Source organism: Microtus oregoni, unplaced genomic scaffold, assembly GCF_018167655.1.
Source record: "Microtus oregoni isolate MIOR12 unplaced genomic scaffold, Mior012 000007F_ref0000211, whole genome shotgun sequence".
NCBI classification, from domain to species: Eukaryota; Metazoa; Chordata; class Mammalia; order Rodentia; family Cricetidae; genus Microtus; species Microtus oregoni.
The window spans coordinates 24248967-24272319 of NW_024543066.1; the positions used below are offsets into that span (position 1 = coordinate 24248967).

The window sequence follows — 23353 nt, forward strand, 5'->3', positions numbered from 1 at the left end:
GATAGGGCTGAGGACTGGAAGTGCTTTAAGTCACTGAAAGATCAATGGGGTCGTTGGTAACAGGCTGTCAACTTAGTGGTCATCACAGTGTTTACATGAAAGAATGGAGAGCATCTTGAAAAGCCAGACAAGAACTGGTTTGGGCTTGATTACTTGACCTCTATCCTATGAACTTTCACTTTGTCAACATGAAAACAGCCAGGTAATGGGGGAGGGGATGGCTGTATCCAATTTTTTTTTTTCATTGAAAGGGGGCAGCGGGCAATAAGATGGCTCAGAAGCTAAAGGCCTTGCTGCCAAGCCTGTCAAGAAGTTGAGTTCCATTCCTGGTACACTCATGGTGGGAGAAAAAAAGAAAACAACACTTCCATGAGTTAGCCTGACCTCCTCGTGCACAGCCTTGTGCATAAACACACAAATAAATGTAATTTAAAAAAAAAACTTAGAGAGGCTGGAACAATTATTCGGCAGTTAAGAGCACTGGTTGCTCTTCCAGAGGACCTGGGTTTAGTTCCCACCACCCACATGGTGACTCTCAACCATCAGAAACTCTAGTTCTGGGGACCCAATGCCCCCTTCTGGCCTCCACAAGCACCGGGCATGCACATGGCACAGATATACAGGCAAGTAATACTCATATACATAAGATAATTTTCTTGTTTTTGTTTTTTTAAGACAGAGTTCCTCTGTGTAGCCCTGGCTGTCCTGGGACTAGCTCTGTAGACCAGGCTGGCCTCAAACTCACAGAGATCTGCTGCCTCTGCCCCCTGAATGCTGGGATTAAAGGTGTGTGCCACCACTGCCTAGCCAAAGTTTTTAAAATATTTTATACACTGTGTTGGCAACAATCCTTTAATTTCGTTACATTTTTTCTATTTTGTGGTTTGCATATTGTAGTTTGCTGGACCTAAGCTTAAATATTGAGAGATGAGGGTAAAATCAGACTGTTTAACGTGCTGAGGGTGAGTGGCTGTTGGGTGTTCAGTCCTAAAAGGGATATCTGTACCACACTCTCCAAGGCTCAGGGAACGTTGCAGGGTGGGGATGGGGGCAGGAAGAACATAAGAGCCAGAAGGTGAGGGGTGCCATGAAACATTGTCTTCTGGATATGGCGTAGCGGTTGCACCCATGAACCCATAACTCTGGGCTTATCAAAGTGCCATCATGAATGAGAGGGACTCAGCAGGCCTCATCCCTCTCTAAGAAGCTATAGGCAGTTAATAGTCATGGGGGGGTCACATTCCTCAATAGTGCAGCCACTGGTAAGTTTCCCTCACTCAAGTAAGTGAACCCGCCCTACCCATGCCTATTCAGAAAACCCCAGTTCACTGCAGTGGGGCACATACACACCAAGGACAAGCAAGTAGGAGAGGGCTTGTCACGAAGGGGGTCTGCAGGAAGAGGAAGGGGATTAGAGAGGGCAGTGGGAGGAATATGATCAAAGCACATCGCATATGTACGGAGCTACGGAGGAATTATTTTAAGCCTTAAAAAGTGGGGATCTAGACTATTGTGAGTTATTCATGTTTGTGTGTTCTAAGGGGGTCAGCAGGGATCACTGAGAAGGGACAGTAATTGTGGGCTCACTGGAGGGCAGTTATGTGACCAACAGTGATTGGAGGTTGGTGTCACCTGGGGCAGGGTGAAGGTCAATTCATTAATTGAGGGGCCTCAGAGACTTGGAGGATTGATTCCCAAGGAAGCAGGTGAGCCGTAAATGCCAGTGGGACTGCTGATGTCTGTTGGATGGACAGACATGGGTGGCGGGTGACTCAGGCAGGCAGTACATAGGTCTATGAACTCCGTGAAAATAACACTTAGTGGCTTTCCCAGTCCAAAGATCCAAAATCCTCCACAGTCCTCCCCCAAATCAACACTGTCAGGTTCAGCACAGCAAAAACCCACTCCTAGTATCAATTTCTGATCTAGTGTGTTTGCAGTAGCAGTTACAAACATCGTGACCAAAAGCACCTTGAGGCGTGTGCTGGCTAGTTTATCTCAGCCTGACACAAACCAAAGTCTGAGTCTCCGAGATGACTAATGGCAGTCATTCTAAGCCAGGTGACTCCAGAACAAATGGAGGAGTGTCACTAAGGGATCGTGAAAGGTCTCCATGGAGCAGCAGTAGATATCACTGATGGGCAGTGGCCACTGGATACTGGTGGTACCCAGGAGCAGTGGCAGCACTGAGAGGTCAATGGTCAGCTATGGTAATGGACAGGGGGACAGGAAAGCTGACCAGTGCATGGAGAATCTCTGCTTTGGGATCTGGAGATCTGTGCAAGCAGGGAATGAGAATCCAGCTGGGAGGTCCAGTGGAGTCTATTTCTCCAGAAGGAGGTATCCTTTCTGCAGAAAAAGTTTGTTTCTCCCATAGGCTCAAGTTTGGCCACTAAGTAAGCCTGTCCATCTGAATACTGACTGGGAGGGTGACGGGTCTCCACTGGGGTAACTTAATTGGTGGGGATGTTTTGTCTTCTGCTTGGCTGGGATTAATTTTAGTCGGCAAGGAAGGGGGGCTCTATTTCTTTGGGACCACTGCTCTGTCTAGATGTCTGTCTTCTCGTCTGTCTAAAATTCTATCTGGCTATCCAGATGGGAGTCTGTTCTCTTGGGATTCTGTCTATCTTGATGGTTAATCTTGACTGTCAGCTTGACACAGCTGAGAAGAGGGAACCTCCATTGAACTCCATTACGTCAGGTTGCTTGTGGACGTGAATGCGGACATACTGTTTTAAATTGCTAACTGATGTAGGGGGTCCAGTTCATTGTGGGTGGGGCTACCCCAGGCAGGTAGGTGGTCCTGGGCTATATAAGAAAACTAGCAGAAAAATATATATTATTTGAAGAAAGCTGACTGCACAAGGAGAAAGCAAGCTAGCGATGCAGCAGTCCTCAGGGGACTCTGCCTCTGTTCCTGCCCCCAGGTTCCCACTTGAGTTCTCTCAGTGATGGGCTGTGATCTGTAAGTCAAATCAACTCTTTCTTCCCTTAGATAGGGTTTCTATTACCATGATCACCATGACCAAAAACAGCTAGGGGAGGAAAGGATTTATTTCACCTACCCTTCCAAATCACAGTTTATCATCAAATGAAGTCAAAGCAGGAACTCAAGGCAGGAACCTGGTAGGCAGGAACTGAGGCAGAGGCCATGGCGTGTTCTTACTGGCTTTGCTTAACTGCCTTCCTAGAGCACTCAGGACCACCAGCGCAGGGCTGGTACTAGGAGCACGGTGAGCTTGGATCCTCCCACATCAATCAATCTTTAGGCCACAGGCAAATCTGGTGGGGGCACTCATCAGTTGAGGTTTTGTTTTCCCAAATGACTTTGGTTTGTGTCAGGCTGAGATAAACTAGCCAGCACACGCCTCAAGGTGCTTTTGGTCACGATGTTTGTAACTGCTACTGCAAACAAACTAGATCAGAAATTGATACTAGGAGTGGGTTTTTGCTGTGCTGAACCTGACAGTGTTGATTTGGGGGAGGACTGTGGAGGATTTTGGATCTTTGGACTGGGAAAGCCACTAAGTGTTAGCGAACTGTTCTGTAGGACCTTGGAAGAGAAGATAACAATGGCTTACAATGTTTCTGAGGGAAGTTTGAGAATCTTTCTCAGTTCTATTTGTGTGGTATATTTGAATCCAGAATCTGGAAGTGAAGCCTTCTTTGTTTTACTGGGGTGATGGATGCCGAGAGTGCAGCGGCAATTATTAAGAGGCCAGTATCACTGAGGTGGACACTGGGTCAGTATACAGAAGCTGTGGTCTGGGCTGGATGCATCTCTAGCTGATAGCTGAACTTGGTAATGGATGAAAGCCTCCCACATGGAACTGGTTTGTAGGCATGAAGGGGTCATCAAGCGCAGCAGATTTGGTACTGTGGCTGAGTGGCAGACTCTCTGCAGAGCTGCCACTGGTAAAGGCACAGTCTCAGTTTTAGTGAAAAATCAGAAGGGGTCACGGAGAGAAGCTGAAGTCTGGCCCCATGTAAAAGTGCCAGAGTTCATGAGGAGGTCAAGAGAAGCCACTGGTGAAGGCACAGCCTTCCTAGCTGCAGCGAAGACCCCAGCATACTGGAGACTACTGGATATCAGTCAAGGACAATTAACAGAGAAGAGCCAGCCTAAGCTTACGAGACAAGCTGTGTGTGCTGCAGATAGCAGAGGCAGAGAGTGGGACTGTGTCTTACTGTTCTGTTGCTGTGAAGAGACACCATGACAGAGGCAGTTTATAAAAGAAAGCATTTAATTCGGGAATTGCTTACTGCTTCAGGGATTGCATCCATGACCATCATGGCCGGGGCATATGGCAGCAGGCCGACAGGCATGGTGCTGGAGCAAAAACTGAGAGCTTACATATCAATAAGCAGCAAACAGAGAAAGCAAGACTGGGCCTGGTAAGGGCTTTTGAGACCTCAAAGCCCACCCACTGTCACACCTTCTTCAGCAAGGCTACACCTCCTAACACTTAAGCAGTCCACCAAGGGAATCAAACATTTAAATACTGGGAGTCATTCTCATTCACAGCATCACAGGCTGCCCATCCTTTGGAGCTCAGAAGATTGTGTGTGAATGAATGCCAACTGTCAAACACTGAGCTGCAAAATTTGAGCAATGATGTTGGGCTTGGGGTTTGCTTTGATCTGATTATAACTGTTCCCTGGCTCTGCCCTTGTGCAATAAGAAAGTATTAACATGTTCTACCCATTGTAAACGATAGTAACTTGTAAGCCAAGTAAACCCTTCCCTCCTCAAGCTGCTTTTGGTCACGGTGCTTGTCACAGCAACCAAAAGCAAACTGGAGCAGAACTCTGTCTAGGTAAAACTGGTCTGACTGGTTGCTGGCAAAGAGGGCAGGAATGTTTGACTCTAACTGGATCTGATGCTTTATATAGTTATAACACTCAGAGCCCTTGGTCCACTGGCCACTCAAGAGCTGAGGATTGAGTTGATGGGTGCTCTGAGGGGCCCAGCCTGAACTGTTGTTTCAAAGGGAAAAAGAAACAACAGTGGAAAGCCTGGGAGACAGTGCTTTAACTCAGGAGGCTTGTGGGGAGATTCTTGATGATAACCCCTAATACCCAATTATTCTCAAGCTCTCTTTTCCACTGAACCAAAAAAATTCAACAAACCGAATGGACAGAAGATATTGTCAAACACCCTTCCCCCACACACACTTCACTGCTTCACTGTTAAAAACGCTCAGGCTCCACAGGCTGACACCCTAGCCATCTGCAAGCTTGACCTTCGGCAAACAGAATGCACAACCCTCTCCATCTGCAAGCAGGAGTTTGAGACCAGCAGTACCAGGGCTTCCTGGAGAGCTCCTCTGGGGTTCCCCAATCTCCTCAGAGGTTTCGGTATTCTGAATCAATGGTTCCTTCCTTGGAACAACATCAGCATCTCGAGGCTACAGGTACACATCATAAAGAGAACGCCACACTACACTTTAGCGCTCTCTGGAGGCTATATAGTGGTAGTACAGCTGACTATTAACAGGATCTAGAACTACCTATGAGGTAAGCCTTCAGGCACACCCCTGAGAAATCTCTAGACCAGTGAGAGCCCTCTAGACCAGTCATCCTCAACCTGTGGGTTGCAACTCCTTGACAAACCTCTGTCTCTAACAATATTTATATTACGATTCAAAACAGCAGCAAAATTACAGCTATATAAAAGTATATATAAAGTGGCAACAAAAATAACTTTATGGTTGGGGGTCACTACAACATAAGGAACTGTATCAAAGGGTCACATCATTAGGAAGGTTGAGAAGCACTGCTCTAGCCAAGTGTGTGAGGCATTAATATAGATTAAGCTGAGGCAAGAACCATCCTAAAATAGGCGGCACCATTCCCTGGGCTTAAAATTCTGCACTGAATAAAAAGGAAGCTAGCTGACAAGCAGCATTCCCCACACTATGCTTCCTACGTTAATTCAAGTTCTTGCTGCCATAACTTCCCTGTCCCAAGGGATTGTATTTGAACTGAGAGCCAAAATTAATCCTTCCTTCCTCAAGAGACTTCTCGGGGTGTTTTGACATAAACTGAGACTGAGAAATGGGGCCACTGCTTTCAGACCCTGTGGTTTGTAGATCATGGGAACTTGTTTGATTGTAGGAAGGGAAGGAATTTAGAACTGTGGACAGGAAAAGCAATTGAGAACCGCCAGTAGAGCCCAAAGGGCTTACATCTGTGTGCTAGTCTACGAAAATGACTTCATTCCGCCATGCCCTGAGAACTGCGGTGAAACTGGATGTAAAGTCAGTGGACAAAGACAGGGGAGCTGTCAGGCTGGTGATGAGGATGCAGCCGTACTGTTAGAGCAATCAGCACCACTGAGAAGCACCTGTCAAAGCACTGGATCACAGTGTCTCCCCAGGCTAGCACCAATTTGGTGTAGCTGTGGTCCAAGGACACCAGGCTATGTTGTATTTTAGCAGCAGAACTTGACAGCACCATCTATGTGGGTCCTAGATTTTCAGCCATGAAAGATGCAAGATTGAGGGGTTCAAGGAGTCATATCGATGGTTTCAAAGAACAGATAAAGCCAGGCAATGTGTGGCAGGGTAGGTATGGGGTCACTGCATGAAGCTGTGAAGGTAAAGCCTAAATTGTAGCAGAGATCCCAGGATACTGGAGCTACCAGGACCATGAGATTAATGCTGTTCCCAGATTTGAAAATGGTATCTTTCCAGTGGTGTTGGTGCACGCCTGTAATCCCAGCACTCAGGAGGCAGAGACTGGTGGATCTCTGTGAGTTCAAGGTCAACCTAGTCTAGAGTGAGTTCCAGGATAGACAGGGCTACACAAAGAAGCCCTGTCTTGAAATAGCAAACGATCAGACTAAAATGACATTCTTTTTATTTGTTCAGTTTTAAGACAAGGTTTCTCTGTGTAGCCATGGCTACCCTGGAATTCCCTCTGCTCCCATGTTCTGGGATTAATGGCATGCGCCACCACTGCCCTGCAAAAGTCTTTATTATATTTTTATTTATTTTTTTGTGCATGGAGGCATATGTGGGGAGAACAACTTGTGGGTTTGGGTTCTCCCCTTCCTTCATGGGGACTTGGGGACTGAACTCAGCTTGTCAGGGTTGGCAGTAAGTACTTTTACCTGAGACATTTGCTGATGCAGAAATTGACAACCTTAAAATCTACATATTAACTTTTCCCCTAGACTGTCACCTCTCCAAGGCGACCTCACCTACCTGCCATTCCCATGGAGGAAATGTACTCAGACGAGTGCTCACACATGTTGCTGGCAGCACCAGGGGCCTCTTAATGATGGATCTGGTCAGAAACCTGCATCACTGACCTGTAGCTCCCATCTGATGTTAACCCGGCCTCAGCACACTTCCTCTGGTACTTTATTTATAAGTGAACAATCAGATCAGGCATGGTAGAACATACCTTTCAACTCAGCATTTGGGAGGCAAAGGCAGAAGAGTTCAAAGCTAGTCTGGTCACCACAGTAAATTTATAACCCAATCTCCCAAGTCTCACCTCCCTTGTGTTCCCACCATTGCTTCTTTTACACGAGCCCCTCCTCCACTTTACAGTGACCTAATAGTAATTACCAATGCCGCTGTGGTTTTTCTCTCTCCACTCACACCCACAGGAACTAATACACTAACTAGCACACAAAATGCAATTGGTGGCCCTTCAGGTACCCCCAAACTAGTATTTAAGGAAATGTGTGTTTTGCAATCAACTAACACTCCACTTTAAAGATCTTTGGGACATCACAAAAAGGCAAAATTTATAGGCATACAAGAATAGGAATTGCATGTCAAATGAACAGGAAATATTTTCAATAAAATTATGGAAGAAAAATCTCCCAACTCTAGATGAAGTGATGCCCAAGGAGATACAAGAGGCCCACAGAACACCAAATGGGCAGGACCAGAAAAGAAACTCTGTGTGTCATATCAAAATAATTTAAAAAACCAAACACACAGAACAGAGTGCGGAGAAAGTTACAACAAAGAACAAACTCATATACAAGCATGCTTAGTGCTTAAGAACACTAGATGCTGCTGCTGCAGTGGTGGTGCACACCTTCAATCCCAGCACTCAGGAGGAAGAAGGAGGTAGATCTCTAGATTCTAAGCCAGCCTGGTCTACAGAGCTAGTTCTGGGACAGCCAAGAACCATACAGAGAAACCATCTTGAAAAACCAAAAGGAGAAAAAGAATACTAGGATGCTCTTTAAGACCAAGGTTCAATTTCCAGCATCCATATGATGGCTAAAAACTGTCTAACTCCAGACCTAGGGGATCCTACACCCTCTTCTGGCCTCCTCGGGCACCAGACCTGCAAGTGAACAGACGTGTATGCAGGCAAAACACTTTTACCCATAAAATTTAAAAAGAAAAAGACATTCTAATCCTTAGAAACTGTAACTGCGAGTGCATTTGAAGGGTCTCTCCCCTCGACCGAAGAATGGATAAGGAAAATGTGATACATTTACACAATGAAGTACTACACAGCAGAAAAAAATAACATCTTGAATTTTGCAGGCAAATGGATGGAGCTAGAAAATATCGTTTTGAGTGAGGTAATCCCAGACCCAGAATGACAATTATCAAGTGGTTTTTAAACATAAAGCAAAAGCAACAACAAAAACAGCCTACAAATCACAATTTCAGAGAACCTAGACAACAATGAGGACACTAAGAGAGAATACATGGATCTAATCCACATGGAAAGTAGAAAAAGACAAGATCTCCGGACCATGGGAGAGGGTTGAAGGGGAGGAGAGAGGCAGGGAGCGGGGCAGAGAAAAATATAGAGCTCAATAAAATTCAATAAAAGGAAAGAGAAAGAAGGGTCTCTGCAAATATAACTGAGTTCAGAACTGTGTAAATAAGATCATCCCAGATCATGGGCTGTAAACCCTCTGACAAAGGTCCTTCTAAGAGAAGCATTCAAGAAATTTGATAGGCAGAGGAAGCATGGAAGACAAAGGCTGGCACTGATGCGCTCGAGTCGACAACAATGAATGCCCAGGGTTGCTGGCAGTCATCACAAGCAAAAGAGCAACAGATCCCCACCCTACACATATAGACTTAGGAGGGAGTGAACACCCTGACCTTGCACCATGACTCTAAAACTAACAATTTCTGTTAAATTACCTGGTCCCAGTAATTCCTATGGCAGCTATAAGAAATAAACACAGGACACAATTTTGATTTTACTTGTTTTAAAATTTCAACAGTACACACAACACACACACACACACACAAAGATTCATTCTTCCAAGAAAGAAGCAAAATCCCCAAGGCTTTGCAGAGGAACTGGACCATGAGCTGTAATGGTGGTTTCATCCCAGACTTTCCAACACAGTGGCCTCCGTGGCTCCTACGCGTCTACTGGGTCTCATGCCATTCAGATGGTTTCTGTTACCTCACACTAATTCGGCTCTCGGGATTCCATGCAGACATGTCTTATGCTGTCCTGACGCGCTTCCTCAGAGGTCTCCTCCTAACTGCATGATGGATCGCATCGCAGCTCTCCTTGTAAACTCTAGTGCATTTGCAGGGTCTTGACAACCACTCTACATAAACCCAGGGTCCCCAGGCATGAACAGAAATGTGGGTACAGAGAAGGCGTAAGTTGGGAGAAACCGGGGCACAGACTTAGAATCTTGAGGCACCTCCCCGTGTGCTGTTGGATAGGCCCATCTGCAAGAGTTAGAGGAAGGGCAGGCAGGTTGTTGGTGTCACCGTGTCTCCTGGGAAAGAGGGAGGATGCACCTGCTTGGCAGAGGGACCCTGTTAAACTGACAAGTTAGGCTGGCACTGGAATGGGGTCAGCTTGCTGCTGGTGAAAAAGACTAACCCTAAACCACCTAGAAAACTGATCACAGGGCCCAACTTCCAACACAATCACTCATTTCCAAGTGGGGAGTCTCTACCACCCCCAGCCTCAGAGGGGCTGTTTATATTCCACACAAAACGAGGCCCGAGGACACTCCACAGTCATTAGGTCTTCAACTCATGGACACTCTGTGGGCTTCATCTTTCAGATTTGGCCTGACAAGAGAGTAGGCCAACTGTGACCAGTGAGAGGCACTTGGGTAGCATGACGACAGAGGGTTTATTTTGGATCCTTCCAGCCCCCACTTGGGATTAGTAAATCTGTCTGTGACAAGTCCCTGTCCCAGAAGTCCAAGTCCGCATCCTGACTGGCCAGTAGCTCACAGGTCACTCAGCGCTCAGGAAGACCCTCTTGCGGGCAGTGTTGGTATAGGGGTGCCAGCGCCACTCTACGTCTGCCGTGGCCTCCTGCTCCAGTGTGCCCAGGCGAATCATGTATACTAGCGTCAGGGGAAAAAGATGTCATCCAACGCACAACCAAGCCCCTCCTTAACCACCCCCCAGGCATAAACTAAAGCTCCAAACTCACACTTCAGCTCGAACCGAGGCCCAACCTCAGTCAGCTCCACATTGCGGTGGTCTGTCTTCTTGTAGACATGGTGCCTGGGGAGAGAGCAAGCAGAGATAGGGACGTGCCTCAGAAGGGCTGTGGGTCAGCCAAAAGGCTACGAAGGTCATGGGGTCCCAGATGCAGCCCAGAGACGCACCGGAAGGAAATGTAGTCATCCTGGTTTGCAAAGGTGATGACCCGATGGCTGTCGTCTTTGGGCACAGGGAACAGGTAACGAAGGATATCAGACACCTGGGGCACAGGAAGGGACAGTCACAAGTGGCTGGCCTGATCCTTACTCCCCACCTCCACCACTACCCCAAGGCTCCCGTACTTACCCGCTTGCCCAACCGTGAGGTGAAGCCGTGAGTGATGAGGTGAGGCTTGGCCTCTGACATGGTGCCCAGGTCAGGGATGTCATGCCGCATAACCACATTGCACAGTGTGAAGTACGCCGTAGGACCGAAGGGCAGATGGCTGACAATGAGCCCCACTGTAGGGTACAGGCTGTCAGACACTCTGCCACGAGAACAACCCCAGCTCCCTTCCCCTGTGGCAGGCCTTACCAGGTGTGCCTCGGTGCTCATGGACAACCAACAGGTCGGTGACCCCATTGGCTTTGCAAGCCCGCACCAGCGCTCCAACCTCATGCCGACCGCGGTTCATGCGCTGGGCACCTGGGAACACCAGTTTCAGTTCCTGCCATAGACCAATGTCGAATTAGAATTGGGGCCACTGACCGTGGGCATCCCCTACTCCCCACCCCCTAGTACCTTTGCAAACATCTTCAGGCGAGAACTGGGGTCTCGGGAGGTAGTGATCATGATTTTAGGATCCTCAACTCCAGCCCATCGATATTCATCATCTACATGGCTGGTCACACCTGTCGGGACAGCAAGAGACAAGAAAATGCCGAGTCTACTCAAGAGAATCTTCACGGATGGAAATGCACCTCCAGTGGCCAGGACAGCTACCCTTGGTTACCCAGCACAGCTGAGCAAGGAAGTGTCTGTGGTGGCACAGTTCTGAACTGCTAGAACAAGAGGTGGGAGTCTTCCCTTCTTCACAACAAATACCTATAATCTCTGTGGTTCCTTCCCTGCTTATTAAATAATGCTGTGACGAGACATGAGGGTGCAGAGCCCTGTCCTTAGCTCCCATGAGGGGGTGTGAGCTAAGGACAGCACTCTGCCCCAGCAGACACTCCCGTGAGGGGGAGTGAGCAAAGAGCAAAAGCTACTGTGTTCATCATTTTGTAAACAAAACTAAAAGCCCCCATTTAGGGAGAGCCCTGCAATGTCGCAACACAGGCGAACAGGAGGGAGCAGGGGATGGGCACAGAAACACCCGGACACTTCCAACCATCAGGTGGGAAACTGCCCAGTGTGGCTGAAGAGGACAAGGAGCCCAGTCCGCAGAGAAGTTGGTTCAGTGTGGAAGAGGGCTGCACAGCACAGTTCTACCTTCGCCGCCAGCATCATCGAACTCCAGGGACCCCTGTAAGGCTAGAGCCTCCCGGCGCAGGTCAGAGGGAATCAGCTGGTTTTCTGCAAGAAAAAGACAGAGAGCTGAGTGAGACACAAACAGGGCCCATAAATTTATAAGACACTGTGGTTTACTAGCCTGCACAAAGTTGATGGGAAAGCACTCTACTTCTTTCTTAACGGAGTCAATACAGAAATAGAGGAGCAGAGAAGCAATAAACCAGTTATGTTACTTACTTCACTTGAGAAATGCTCTGGAGATGTGCACGGCTTTCGCTTTTAACTGTTGCAATTACAAAGTATGCCACCACACTAGTTACCAACTTCTTACCTAATTGTCAGCTTATGGCACCTGCAGAGCTCATTTTTATGTATTATTTTTATAACAAAAATTTAAAGAAGTTTTGGTAACTCAACGATGGGCATTCTGTTTGCAGGTCCAGGACCCTGGTCCTGAGGAACATTATAAAACAAACAAACAAAAAAAGACTGTTCTTAATGTAGGAAGAAAGAATCATGATCCCAAAGTCTTCACACAAGGACACTAAGCTGGGTGTGGAGGTTCATGCCTTTGATTCCAGGGCTTAGGAGACAGAGGCAGATGGATCTCTGTGAGTTTGAGGCTAGCCTGGTCTACACAGTGAATACAGGTCAGCCAAGGCTACAAAGTAAGACCTTGTTCCAAAAACAACTGCAAAACAGTATAAAAAGAACACTGCTAGGCTTGATGCACAGAATACTTCAAGGTGAGTGGCCTATGCTGGTTGTGGGTCAGATGTTTCTTCTGGGGATAAAGTGGGGTAGTCGGGGGCTAAGCTGTGATGTGACACTCTGGAAAATAAAACACATTTGAGCATCCCATCCCCAGGCCCAGTTCTGCTCTCCAGCATGTGGAATGGAGGGGAGGACCACAGCAACAACAATCCTTCCAGCTACCAATTACAAACAGGCCCCATCTGCCACAGGAAAAGAATTCCCCAGTCACTCACAAGAAGGAATGTCTATCCACTGAGCACTCTCACCCAAACAAAGCGGCCAAACACATATACTCTAAAATCTTTAGACTTAAAACTAAAGGTATAATGTAAGCACAAATAATAGATTAAAAAATGGTTTCTTTCTTTTTTTTTTTTTTTTGAGACAGGATTTCTTTGTGTAGCCAAGGCTGTTCCAGAATTTGCTCCTGTAGACCAGGCAGGCCTTGAACTCAGAGATCCACCTGCCTCTGCCTCCCTAGTGCTGGAATTAAAGGCGTGTACCACCACCGCCCAGCAAAACCAAATCAAACAACAAAATGGTTTCTTTTAATGCAATATTTAATATAGTGATTACTATAAATGTTAATATATCGATCATTTTCCCTTTTATATTTTTGTGTTTGTGTGTCTGTCTGAGTTTACATGAACACATGTGAGGGTGGCTGCTGAGGCCAGAACACACTGGATCCCCTGGCGCTGGGGTTATAGGCAGTTGTGAGCCACTCCATGTGGGTACTGGGAAATGAATTTGGGTTCTCTGTAAGAGCAGTAACTGTTCTTAACCCTTGAGTCATCTTTTCTTCACCTCGTTTTTTTTTTTTTTTTTTTTTTTTTAAGTTCTGAAGATGGGTCACAGACACTTAGCACCACGCTCATGCAGGCCAAGCTGATCTGGACCTCATGCAGTTGGAGAAAGCACTCCCTCTGCGTCCCCAGTTTGGGATTACAGGCATAGGCTACTAGGCCCAGTTTAGTTAGGCTGTTATCATGTTAGGCAGGCAGTCTAACAACTGAGGTACAATCCTGGCCCTGACATTATGCTTCCTAACTCAAGCAAGCTTTACGTAACACATAAATACTTTATAGTCATAAAACGTACCACGGGTGATGAACAATAGATAGGAGACTTAAACCTCCCTGGATACAGAACCAATGAAATAGGGATAAATATGACATTTCTAATTAAGCTCTGTGATAGAGGAATTTCATTTAATGGGACAAAAATGGAAACGTGGATAAAAGCAAGGCAAAGTTTTAAACTCCTAACTCGAAAAACGAGATATTCTGTAAGCGAAAGTAACAACCAACTTGTAAACATGCGAGACTGCAAGTACAAATGGCCATACCGACCCTTCCGAAACCAGTGAGGTCGTACCTAACAGGCAAAGAACGAAGAGATGTTCGGCCACACTAACACAAATACGCCAAGTTCAAACGCGTTTACAGCAGTGCATAGTATGCTCTATCAAGGACTGGTACCCCGCCAGGATAGGGAGGAAGGCTCACCTTCAAGAGCACGCTTGACTCGCTCTTTCTTCTCCTGAACCGACCGCTGCGCGTCCTCCCGGGCTTTGCGGTACAGGTACTCCCGGCGCAGGCGAGCCTCCCGACGGAGCTAGAGAACAGACGGGATCACTTTCCACTCCCGACCACCGAGGACCCCAACCCAGCCCTCCACGAGTCCCCCTCCACCACCACCATTAAGACAAATCCCGAACTCCAAACATCCTACCATGATGAACGCCGCTCCCACACGAGTCTCTGATCTTTAGGCGCCGCCGGCACCACGCATCGCTCACTTCCGCCCTCAACCAGGAAGGCCTAGAGGCTTCACTCGAATGGGCTGTCGTCCGGAGTGCCCCACGTTAAGATGGCGAACGGCGGAGGGCATCGCAAGGCAGCCAATCAAGTTCCTGAATTCGGAATGTCACGTGCTTTAAGACAGCCCAGAAAGACGAGTCTGCCCGCGGCCTCACTTAGCGATCAAACAGTCGGCTCGCGAAGACAAGAAGCGGAAAACTAGGCTGGTGGCTTCCTGGAACTAAGCTTACGGCCCGACTCTTCATAGCCGTCTGACTCGGGAAATAGTCCGCGTCCCGGTTCCCGGAGCCCCTTAGCCGTTGAGGCGGGCCACCCGGAGATCGTCGCCTTTGGCTTCCGGGTCACGACTAGGAACGCCCCCTAAAGGCGGATCTCAGACGCCGATTGGCTGCTATGCAAGTGGGCGGTGACTAGGCGGAAGGAGGTGGCTTAGCTCCTCCGTGCCCAGAGAGGGGCTGAGCCATGGAGGTCTCGGCCCTGCGAGAGGAGCTGGACTCGATGTTCCTGCAGCTGCTCAGCGACCTGGAGGAGCTAGAGGCGAAACGGGCGGCGCTGAACGCTCGGGTGGAGGAGGTGGACCACGGGGAATGGAGGGAGGGGCAGACGGCGGGCACAGGGGGGGAAACCGAGTCTCGAGTCTCTCCTGCCTCCCCTAGGGTTGGCTCTCGCTTGCCAAGGCTCGCTATGCCATGGGCGCCAAGTCGGTAGGGCCCCTGCAGTATGCCTCGCGTATGGAGCCTCAGGTCCGCGTGCGCGCCAGGTGAGGCACCCTCCATGGAGTGTGCGTGGGCGGGACGTAGGCCTTCGTGGCCAGAGAGATCCATCTTCCCTTCTCCTTCAGCGAGGCCCAGGATGGACCCCAGACCTTCAGGGTGATCAAAGCTGACTCCCAGACCCCCGAGGAATTGGGGCCCCGCGAAGCATGTGAGTTCTCTTTCCTCCTGTCAGCCCAGACTCACTGAACTAAGATGACTTAGTTTGGGATCTGGTTAATGGAGCGCGTCTAAGCTGGAGACTGGGCTGTTTGAGGAGCTTTTCCTTATTCTTTGATAGGGAGTTGCTGGATGGGACGTTTTATAGTGAAAGAGATTTTGCAGTCAGAGGAAGTCTCATCAGCTGAACGGAAAATGTGCATCTCTGTATCTACGTGTTCCTTGGAAATAAACCTCTAATCTTAGTTAATCATTCCTGAGACAAAGAATGGGGAATTTCAGGGTCTTCCAGAACGTTTAGGGAAAACGGGCAAGGTCAGTTACCGGCAAACAGAATCCTCTATTCTGGAGTCAGTAGACAAGTCACCTGATTACAAAGGGAAGGCTAGTACTGTTTCCAAACCCAGACACACATAAAGGTTGGGGGAAAATTTCTTTTCTTTGTTCTTTTATCTTTTCTTTTTTTTTTTTTTTTTTTTTTTTTGGTTTTTCAAGAACCCTAGCTGTCCTAGGACTTACTCTGTAGACCAGGTTGGCCTTGAATTTACAGCGATCCTCCTGCCTCTGCTTCCCGAGTGCTGGGATTAAGGATGTACCCACCACCACCCTATTTGTTGGGAGAATTTTCAAACTTTCAGTATTTTCCAGAACCATGAACTAGATTAATGAGTTCTTTGTGGTCACGAGGATTGTATGGTCTCTAACTTTTCTGTCTTCAGCTCTGCGTAGGCGCAAGGGCCCTACTAAGACCCAAGAGTCAGGGGCCTCAGTGGTCCCTCAAGATCCCTTGAACTGGTTTGGGATTTTGGTTCCTCACAGTCTTCGGCAAGCCCAGGCCAGCTTCCGGGATGGTAAGTGAACCCTTTTGGCTTTGTAGTCATGTATTGAATTCCAGCCCACTATCAATAGGGAGCCCTTGTATGCTAGCACCGCGGGAGGACTCTGCAGGTTTTCACTAGCAAACTGTGTTGCATGTCTGCTGGGGGTTTTCCCCCAAAGCACCCACTGCTGTTCTCAGCATTCTAGGTTCATGTTTGTCAACTGCTAAGGGATATAATAGCAGCAGGGATCAAACGGAATATTTATCCTGGCACACAAATAGACTTTTATTGTAGTTCCAGGCTCTGAAAGTTATGAGAAAAGTGACGTGGGAGGGAGTGGCTGGGGAGCTGGTTTATGAAGGAAGGGCCTCTCTGAGGAGACGAGGGAAGAACTTAGTGAGGGATCTGGAGGAACTATGTTTTAGCTAAAGAGACCAACTAGGCCCCAACTGGTCTAGTTACTAGGGCAGAAGCCCTGGGTACGTGGGTGGGTGGGTGGGTGGGGTATCTGGCAGAGATGGCCAGAGGGCTGGGATGGAGTCAGCAGAGCAGGAATACCAGGAGCTGGGACCAGGGAGCCAGAGTTAGTGAGGTTCTATGGGTGGGTGCAGAATCAGGATGAGTCAGTAGGGCCAACAGAGTAACAAGAATCCTTGGGATGCTGAGTGGGGACAGACTGGAGAGCAAAGAGTGGAAGCAGGTGCCAGGATGGGCCAGTCACGGGTTGTAGGTAGAGGCCTTGGAAGTGGGGTAAACAGTGGGAACATGTTTTGGGAATGGAAGTTCCCAGTGTTTGCTAACAGCTTAGACGCAGGAGTGAGGGAAAGAAGAGTCCTCTCAGAACGTTGGGAGGCGAGAGCTGTTTCACCTGTGGTGGTGGGCAGGCTTCCAGGCGGCCGCTGAGGGAAAGCTGAGAGGCGATTATGTGTTAGTTCTTGTGGTTTAGCACCTGCATCTGCACTGGAGAGAGGTTTGGAAGTGTAGAGTGCTGATGTTTAATTTTCCAGGCTGTTGACAACGATGCACAGACACCTTGAGGTGAGATCATTTGAGGGCCAGGGAGTACCTAAGAAGACACTGGAGAGTAGGGCTCACAGACCGGGGGATCTTAGAATCTAGGAATTCTGAGAAAGCATTTCCTAGAGGATTAGGGAGAATCCTGCTGCCCTGAGGATAAAGACAGGACTGTCTGGCCTACTGGGTGAGGTCAAGTAACAGAGAGCAGAGGGGGGTGCAGCCTAGAGGTGGATCGAGGGTGGTTCAGGATCAGGTGCAAAGGGAGGGCGGAGAGAGAGCAGCTCAGAGCAGTGGTGGAGTTTGCTGGATGGAGGAAATGGGGCCGTGAGGTTTGTGGTCTGTGAGGTCCTCATCCCTGGCCAGCATGGTAGATCAGAGAAGTGTCTTTGTTTTGGAGGGCATGCTGGTTTAGCACAGGTGAGGTGCTGAGGAGGTGAGGGTGTGGGTCAAGTGATGTCACACCTGGAACGTTTAGACTCTAGAGGCCAGAGCTGTCTGAGACTCACACAGTCCCTGGGGGGATTGGGGACGGGGTCCATGTGTCAGACCGTGGTGACATTCTTCTTCTCTCCCCAGGCCTTCAGCTGGCTGCAGATATAGCCAGCCTCCAGACTCGAATCACCTGGGGTCGGGATCAGCTCCGGGGCCTCCAGAAAAGACTGAAGGAGTTGGACCCTGGGCCTGCCTGACCTGAAACTACTTCGGAGGCACTGAGCATAGTCTTCTTGGATGCCCTGCCTTACTCTTTCTTTCATAATAACCCCTGCCTTAGCTAATGCCCCTCCTCAAAATGTCCTTAGTCTGCGTCGTTTCCAGCTCTGTGAATTAGGAAGTTGAGTTCTGAAGTTTGCTGAGGCAAGTGGAGCAGTGTTGAAAGTGGCTTGTAGGAAACCACTTCTAGGTCCACGTTCTCATAGAGCCTCCCACCCTTTGGGCAAGTTAGGGAACAAGTGAATAACCTCGCATGGGCCAAGTGGGATAAGGGAACACTGCATGCATGGTAATGGGAGAAAAGGAGTCTGGGAACTTAGGCCAGATCAGGACAATGTCATTCAATAGAAATACCTCTGGCTGGGCATGGTAGTGCATGCCCACTACTAGTCCCAGCAACTCTAGAGGCTGAGGCAGGAGGATCACTTACGCCCTGCAGTTAGAGACTAGCCTGGGCAACAGACCTTTTCTTTAAAATAGTATAGGACAATGCACACACATACACACACACACACACCACACACACCAGAGTAGACTGTCAGGGAGGAGGAAGTATTCTATTATGAAAGGAAAAGAACCAAAAAACTTTGACATTCTTTCAGGGGAATTGAAGGGACCTTCCCACTCGTGTTTATATAGGATTGAAGTCCAGCCTCTTTGCTTGCTGAACTTGTATTCCTCCATCTGGAACTGTACCCAACTGCACTTTTCTACTGAGCTAACTTGAGCAGTGTCTGGAGACTTGATGTTGGGGAGGGAGGTTCACTGTTTATGGGGTGTAAATATTTCTTCCCAATTTGTCAATTTTGCTTATATTGTTTTTCTACTTCTTAATTGTAAAAATATGTAAAACTACAGAAAACGTGAATAAAGAAAGTGAAAGCTACAGTAACTGTCACCAAGCTCTTTGGTTTCTTAGTCGATTGTATTTTATTTATGAGTGTTTTGCGTGTGAGCCTATGCACCATGTGGGTTGCCTTATACCCTCCAAGAAGAGGGGAATGGATCTCCCGAAACGTAAGTTACAGATGGTTGAGCAGCCTCATGGGTGCTGGGAAACCCTGGGCCTCCTGAAGAGCCGCCAGGGACTGTTCTTAACCACTGAACCATCCCTCCAGACTCTCTTCAATCAGTTTTTTTTTTTTGTTTTGTTTTTGTTTTTGTTTTTTGTTTTTCGAGACAGGGTTTCACTATGGCTTTGGAGCCTGTCCTGGAACTAGCTCTGTAGACCAGGCTGGTCTTGAACTCACAGAGATCCGCCTGCCTCTGCCTCCCGAGTGCTGGGATTAGCTTTAAGGAAAGTTGAGTCTATATGATTTTTGGATTTGGGATTGTATTAATGCAATAATAAGGGAATTGTAATTGCTGTGGTTTCGCTGAGTTGTTCAGTGAATCGTGCACCCAGCTTTTCTATCAAAGTTCAGGCTGTAAGTTTTTCTGGCTGAGTATCTGAAAATTTTTCATCAGGTTGTTACCAATTTTTGATGATAAGCAGCAAAAAGACTAGCTTAAGATTACAAGCCTGTGAGAGAAGCGAGCACTTCCCTTCCAGATTCCCTGGTGCCTGTATGCTTGGGACTATTGAGACTAAAGAGAACAGCCCTTTAGTTTTTCGTTTGAGAAGGGCACAGTGTGTAAACCAGGAGGGGTGGGACCTTACAGGATTATAACCAGTTTTTTGCCTTCCGAGTTTTGGAAGCATTAAAGGCATCCACCATGAGTTTCTTAACATTCTACTGTCAATAAAGCGACATCTCCGCAGGCAGAAAGGACCGAACACAGTCGTAATGACCCTAAATTCTTCCTGCGGGAGGGACTCTCGTGGACCGTTGATCACGCCACTGTTCACGGGACTGAATCTACGTCGAGCCCACAAAGGTATTTACTGCGCAGCTGGGCTCCGGGTGTGACAGGCTCCGGTAAGCGCGACACTCCTGCCGCTGCCGCTGGGACAGGGTGAAGACAGCTCCGCAAAGTGTTTAGCTGCTGACTTCCGCTCCATTTCCACTCACAGAGAAGGAAGGTTCCATCCTCCTGGTCACACGACTGAGACAGCCGGAGGATCCCCAGGAAGTAAAGATGGTGAAAAACTTAGGGGGTGGGGTTTGGGCAAGCGTCCCCGCTGACGTAGATATCATAGTAGACAAAGCAGAGACACCTGCCGGCAGCTCCCATATGGTCTAGCGGTTAGGATTCCTGGTTTTCACCCAGGCGGCCCGGGTTCGACTCCCGGTATGGGAACGAGGTGCTATTTTTGTCCTAAAAAAGTAGTTCGCTGCTATTCTCGTCATCTTTGCGGCTCTTAACACCTCACAAGATAGTAATGGAGTGCAGAAGGCTCAGGACACTGCACGGATGGCTTTTATCAGTCTATGAATTGACTTCAGCATTCATCACAATACTAACTACTTATTTTGCCCCGCGATAACTGCTTATATCAGATATTATCAATCCAAATGCAAAACTATAGATATTGAAGTTAAAAGTAATATTTAATTTTTCAAAATAACACTGTGGGGTGTGGATACGGAAGTTCCTTCTGCCGACCCCTTCCGTATTTCCTGGCCTTGAGAAGAAGAGAAATGTGGGGTAGAACTAGTAAAGAGGCGTTCTGGGAACGGAGCAGAAAGCAGGGGTAGGGGTGGGGGCAGACGCCGCATCCTCCAGCAAGTAAGATGTGCGGGGTTGCGAGCGGCAATTGCAAACTAGCGTCTTCCTTGATGAGGTTTGTCTGTCTTATCTGTCGGCCAGGGTTCTTTCCTTCTCAGCTGAGTGTGCTGGGCATGATTCCTCCCTCCAGTACGGGACTGACTTCAAACGTTCTTCGTCTGAGACGGGTTCCCTGTAGGTATCCTAGCCCGGCCTTTAACTCCCTATCCTGCCTTGTTTCCTGATTACAGATGTGCACCACTGCACTGGGCTCAGATGACAGACGACAGACGACCACCACTGTGTCTACACACCCTGGTGTTGAGAGGAGCTTCAGCGGACACGCCAACAGTGGCCCCTATAGTGGCAGCCTGGAGTAACTTACTGAACTATGAAGCACAGATGACAGCAAGTTTTTCAGTCATCAGTGTTGTTTTTGACACTGGAAAAGCAAATTGTATCTAAATTGTGGGTGCTCAGAGGGCAGACGAGTCACACGGATGCAGGAATCTGGGGCTACTGCTCTAGAAATGGGCCTCGAGGAAGTCAGATTGTTCCGTCTTATGCTGGTTGTATATTGCTATATATTGGTTCATAACGCAAGTGATTTTAAGTCATCTATGTGGAAGGCATGAAGACTGACACCTACAATAATTCACCCTCGCCCTTGATGCCCGTCTACCCTGCCAGGTCGAGTCCAAAGCCATGTAGGTTTCAGCACTCCAGGCCCTTTGTGAACACACAAGGCTGCCTGTACTGTGTTTGTGTGTCATAACCACCAGGCCTCACAAGAGCCCTGTCAAGCAGGAGAGCTCGCTGGCTCAGCTACTCTAGCGTGTTTGCTCTGGGGAACTCCTGTCTTCACCTCTCAAATTTTGACATTAGCTAGCGTTTATGTGGGTGTTGGGGACCCATACTCTGGTCCTAGGGCATGCACACTATCAATATGATATCATTTCTCCTGGCCTCCCCTCACTGTGATTCCTTCTTTTAAAAAAATACTTATTTCCAGTGTGTGCGCGCACGCGCACGCACAGGTGCCCTCAGAGGCCAGATTCCGTGGAGTAGGAGTTCCGGGCATTTGTAATCCGCCTGAGGAGGGTATAGGAGACCGACGCAGGTCCTCTGGAAGAGCAGTACATGCTCTTAACCACTGAGCGTCCCTCCAGCCCTGCATAGTGATCCTCTGCAGTGTTTACTGGGTGTGAAGGCTTGCTTGGAGACAGATTAGAGTCGTGCTTTCTTATCACAACCACCGAAGTTAGTTACTGTAGATTACCCTTATTTCCAAAATGAACACATTCGCTTTCTTTAAAAAAATCTTTTATGTCCTTATTTATTTGTTCTCTGAAAATTTCACACATGTATAAAATATATCTTAACCATACCTACTCCCTATTCCTTCTCCTGCTCCCAAGGTCTTCCCCACAATATCTCCCTCCCAACTTTAAGTGTTCTTTTTTGTTTTGGTATATGTGTATAGAAATGAATCCATTTCTTTTAGAGTTCCCGGTTTAGTGGAGTGTAGATGTTTATAACTTAGGATTTTCTGAGTTTCAATGACATGTGTTTTAATAGTTCCTTATTCATTTCCAATTTTGTTTGTTTGAGTTTTCCTCTTTCTTTTGTCTTTAAAACCCCCTACCAGGCATGGTGGCACATGTCTTTAATCCTAGCTCATGGGAGGCAGAGGCTGGAGGATCTCTGTGAGTTCAGTGTCAGTCTGGTCTACAGAGTGAGTTCCAGGACAGTCAGGGCTACAAAGAGAAACCCTGTCTCATAAAAGCAACAAACAAACAACAACAAAAATTTCATTCTTCACACAGAAAGAAAATTAAAATGTATTTGGAAGAACAAAAGACCAAGAATATCCAAAACAACTCTGAACAAAAAGAATACTACAGGAGGTATCATCTTAGCTTATTTCAGATTATACCACTGAGCCATAATCATAAAAACAGCATGGCGCTAGAACAGAATTGGAGGAAATAGAATTGAGGACACAAACCTAAGTCCATAGAATTCTTCAGTCACTTGATTTTTTTTGACAAAGATGCTAAAAATAAACATTGGAGAAAAGGCAGCATCTTTAACAAATGGTGCTGGGGAAAATGAAATTCAAGATGAAGAAGAATGAGACAGGATCTCTCGCCCGGCTCAAAACTCAACTCTAAATGGATCAAGGACCTCAAACATAAAGCCCGATAATAAGAAACCATGTCGGAAAGTAGAGGATGCACTGCAACATATAAATAGGTACAGATTTTCTGGCTAGAACTCTAGTTGTCTAGGAAATGAGACCTAACAATCGACAAGCGGCACCCCAAGAGACTCAAACACTTTTGTACAGCAAAGGAAATTGAGTGAAGAGGCAGCCCACAGAATTGGAGAGATTTTTTTTGTGAGGTATTCATCCGACAGAGACTTAGTGTATAAGATATATATAAAAAAAAAACTTAAAGGAAAACCCTAAAACAAACAAACAAAAACCTAAACACCAAGAAAGCAAAGTATGTAATTAGCAGTGAGTGACTTCAAATTTATGAATATATACTCACCCAGTAGCCTTATTAAGAATGCTTAAAATCAACTCTCTATATGTTAATATTCCCTAGTACTCCATCAAATCCTGGAAGTCCAGAGCTGAGTTTGCTTCTCTATGGAGCTCCCACTGTGGGTCATCAAAACCCCTTTAAAAGGACAGGCTCCAAAGCTATAAGAAACCCTGTCTC

The 23353-nt window shown here is 47.5% G+C and overlaps 2 protein-coding genes and 1 non-coding gene across 3 annotated transcripts; 2 read left to right on the forward strand and 1 right to left on the reverse strand.

Moving 5' to 3' along the window:
- Positions 1 to 9180: 9180 nt before the first annotated feature.
- Positions 9181 to 14800, reverse strand: Imp4 (IMP U3 small nucleolar ribonucleoprotein 4). The gene is made up of 9 exons (XM_041656181.1): positions 14403 to 14800; positions 14177 to 14285; positions 11892 to 11975; positions 11202 to 11311; positions 10995 to 11127; positions 10767 to 10921; positions 10586 to 10680; positions 10408 to 10481; positions 9181 to 10318 (listed from the first exon to the last, which is right to left on the reverse strand). Exons 1-9 carry the CDS (start codon positions 14403 to 14405, stop codon positions 10206 to 10208), a joined length of 876 nt encoding a protein of 291 aa, XP_041512115.1. The 5' UTR covers positions 14406 to 14800; the 3' UTR covers positions 9181 to 10205.
- Positions 14801 to 14880: 80 nt separating this feature from the next.
- Ccdc115 (coiled-coil domain containing 115) lies at positions 14881 to 18861 on the forward strand. Its single transcript, XM_041656182.1, has 5 exons — positions 14881 to 15064; positions 15148 to 15251; positions 15333 to 15415; positions 16143 to 16274; positions 17838 to 18861. The coding sequence occupies exons 1-5, from the start codon at positions 14954 to 14956 to the stop codon at positions 17948 to 17950; spliced, it is 543 nt and encodes a 180-aa protein (XP_041512116.1). The 5' UTR covers positions 14881 to 14953; the 3' UTR covers positions 17951 to 18861.
- A 1280-nt stretch (positions 18862 to 20141) lies between these two features.
- Positions 20142 to 20213, forward strand: Trnae-uuc. Its single transcript has one exon. It is a non-coding gene; the product is annotated as a tRNA-Glu (tRNA).
- Positions 20214 to 23353: the final 3140 nt, after the last annotated feature.

Excerpts from the sequence above, each read along its gene's own strand:
- Imp4 (XM_041656181.1), bottom strand. Across the intron at positions 10,922-10,994 it reads TGAGCACCGAGGCACACCTG|TGGGGCTCATTGTCAGCCAT; the intron begins GTAAGGCCTGCC and ends TGTACCCTACAG. Across the intron at positions 10,319-10,407 it reads GCCTCGGTTCGAGCTGAAGT|TATACATGATTCGCCTGGGC; the intron begins GTGAGTTTGGAG and ends CCCTGACGCTAG.
- Ccdc115 (XM_041656182.1), top strand. The coding sequence starts at position 14,954 with ATGGAGGTCTCGGCCCTGCGAGAGGAGCTGGACTCGATGTTCCTGCAG. Across the intron at positions 15,252-15,332 it reads CAGGTCCGCGTGCGCGCCAG|CGAGGCCCAGGATGGACCCC; the intron begins GTGAGGCACCCT and ends CTTCTCCTTCAG. Across the intron at positions 15,416-16,142 it reads ATTGGGGCCCCGCGAAGCAT|CTCTGCGTAGGCGCAAGGGC; the intron begins GTGAGTTCTCTT and ends TTCTGTCTTCAG.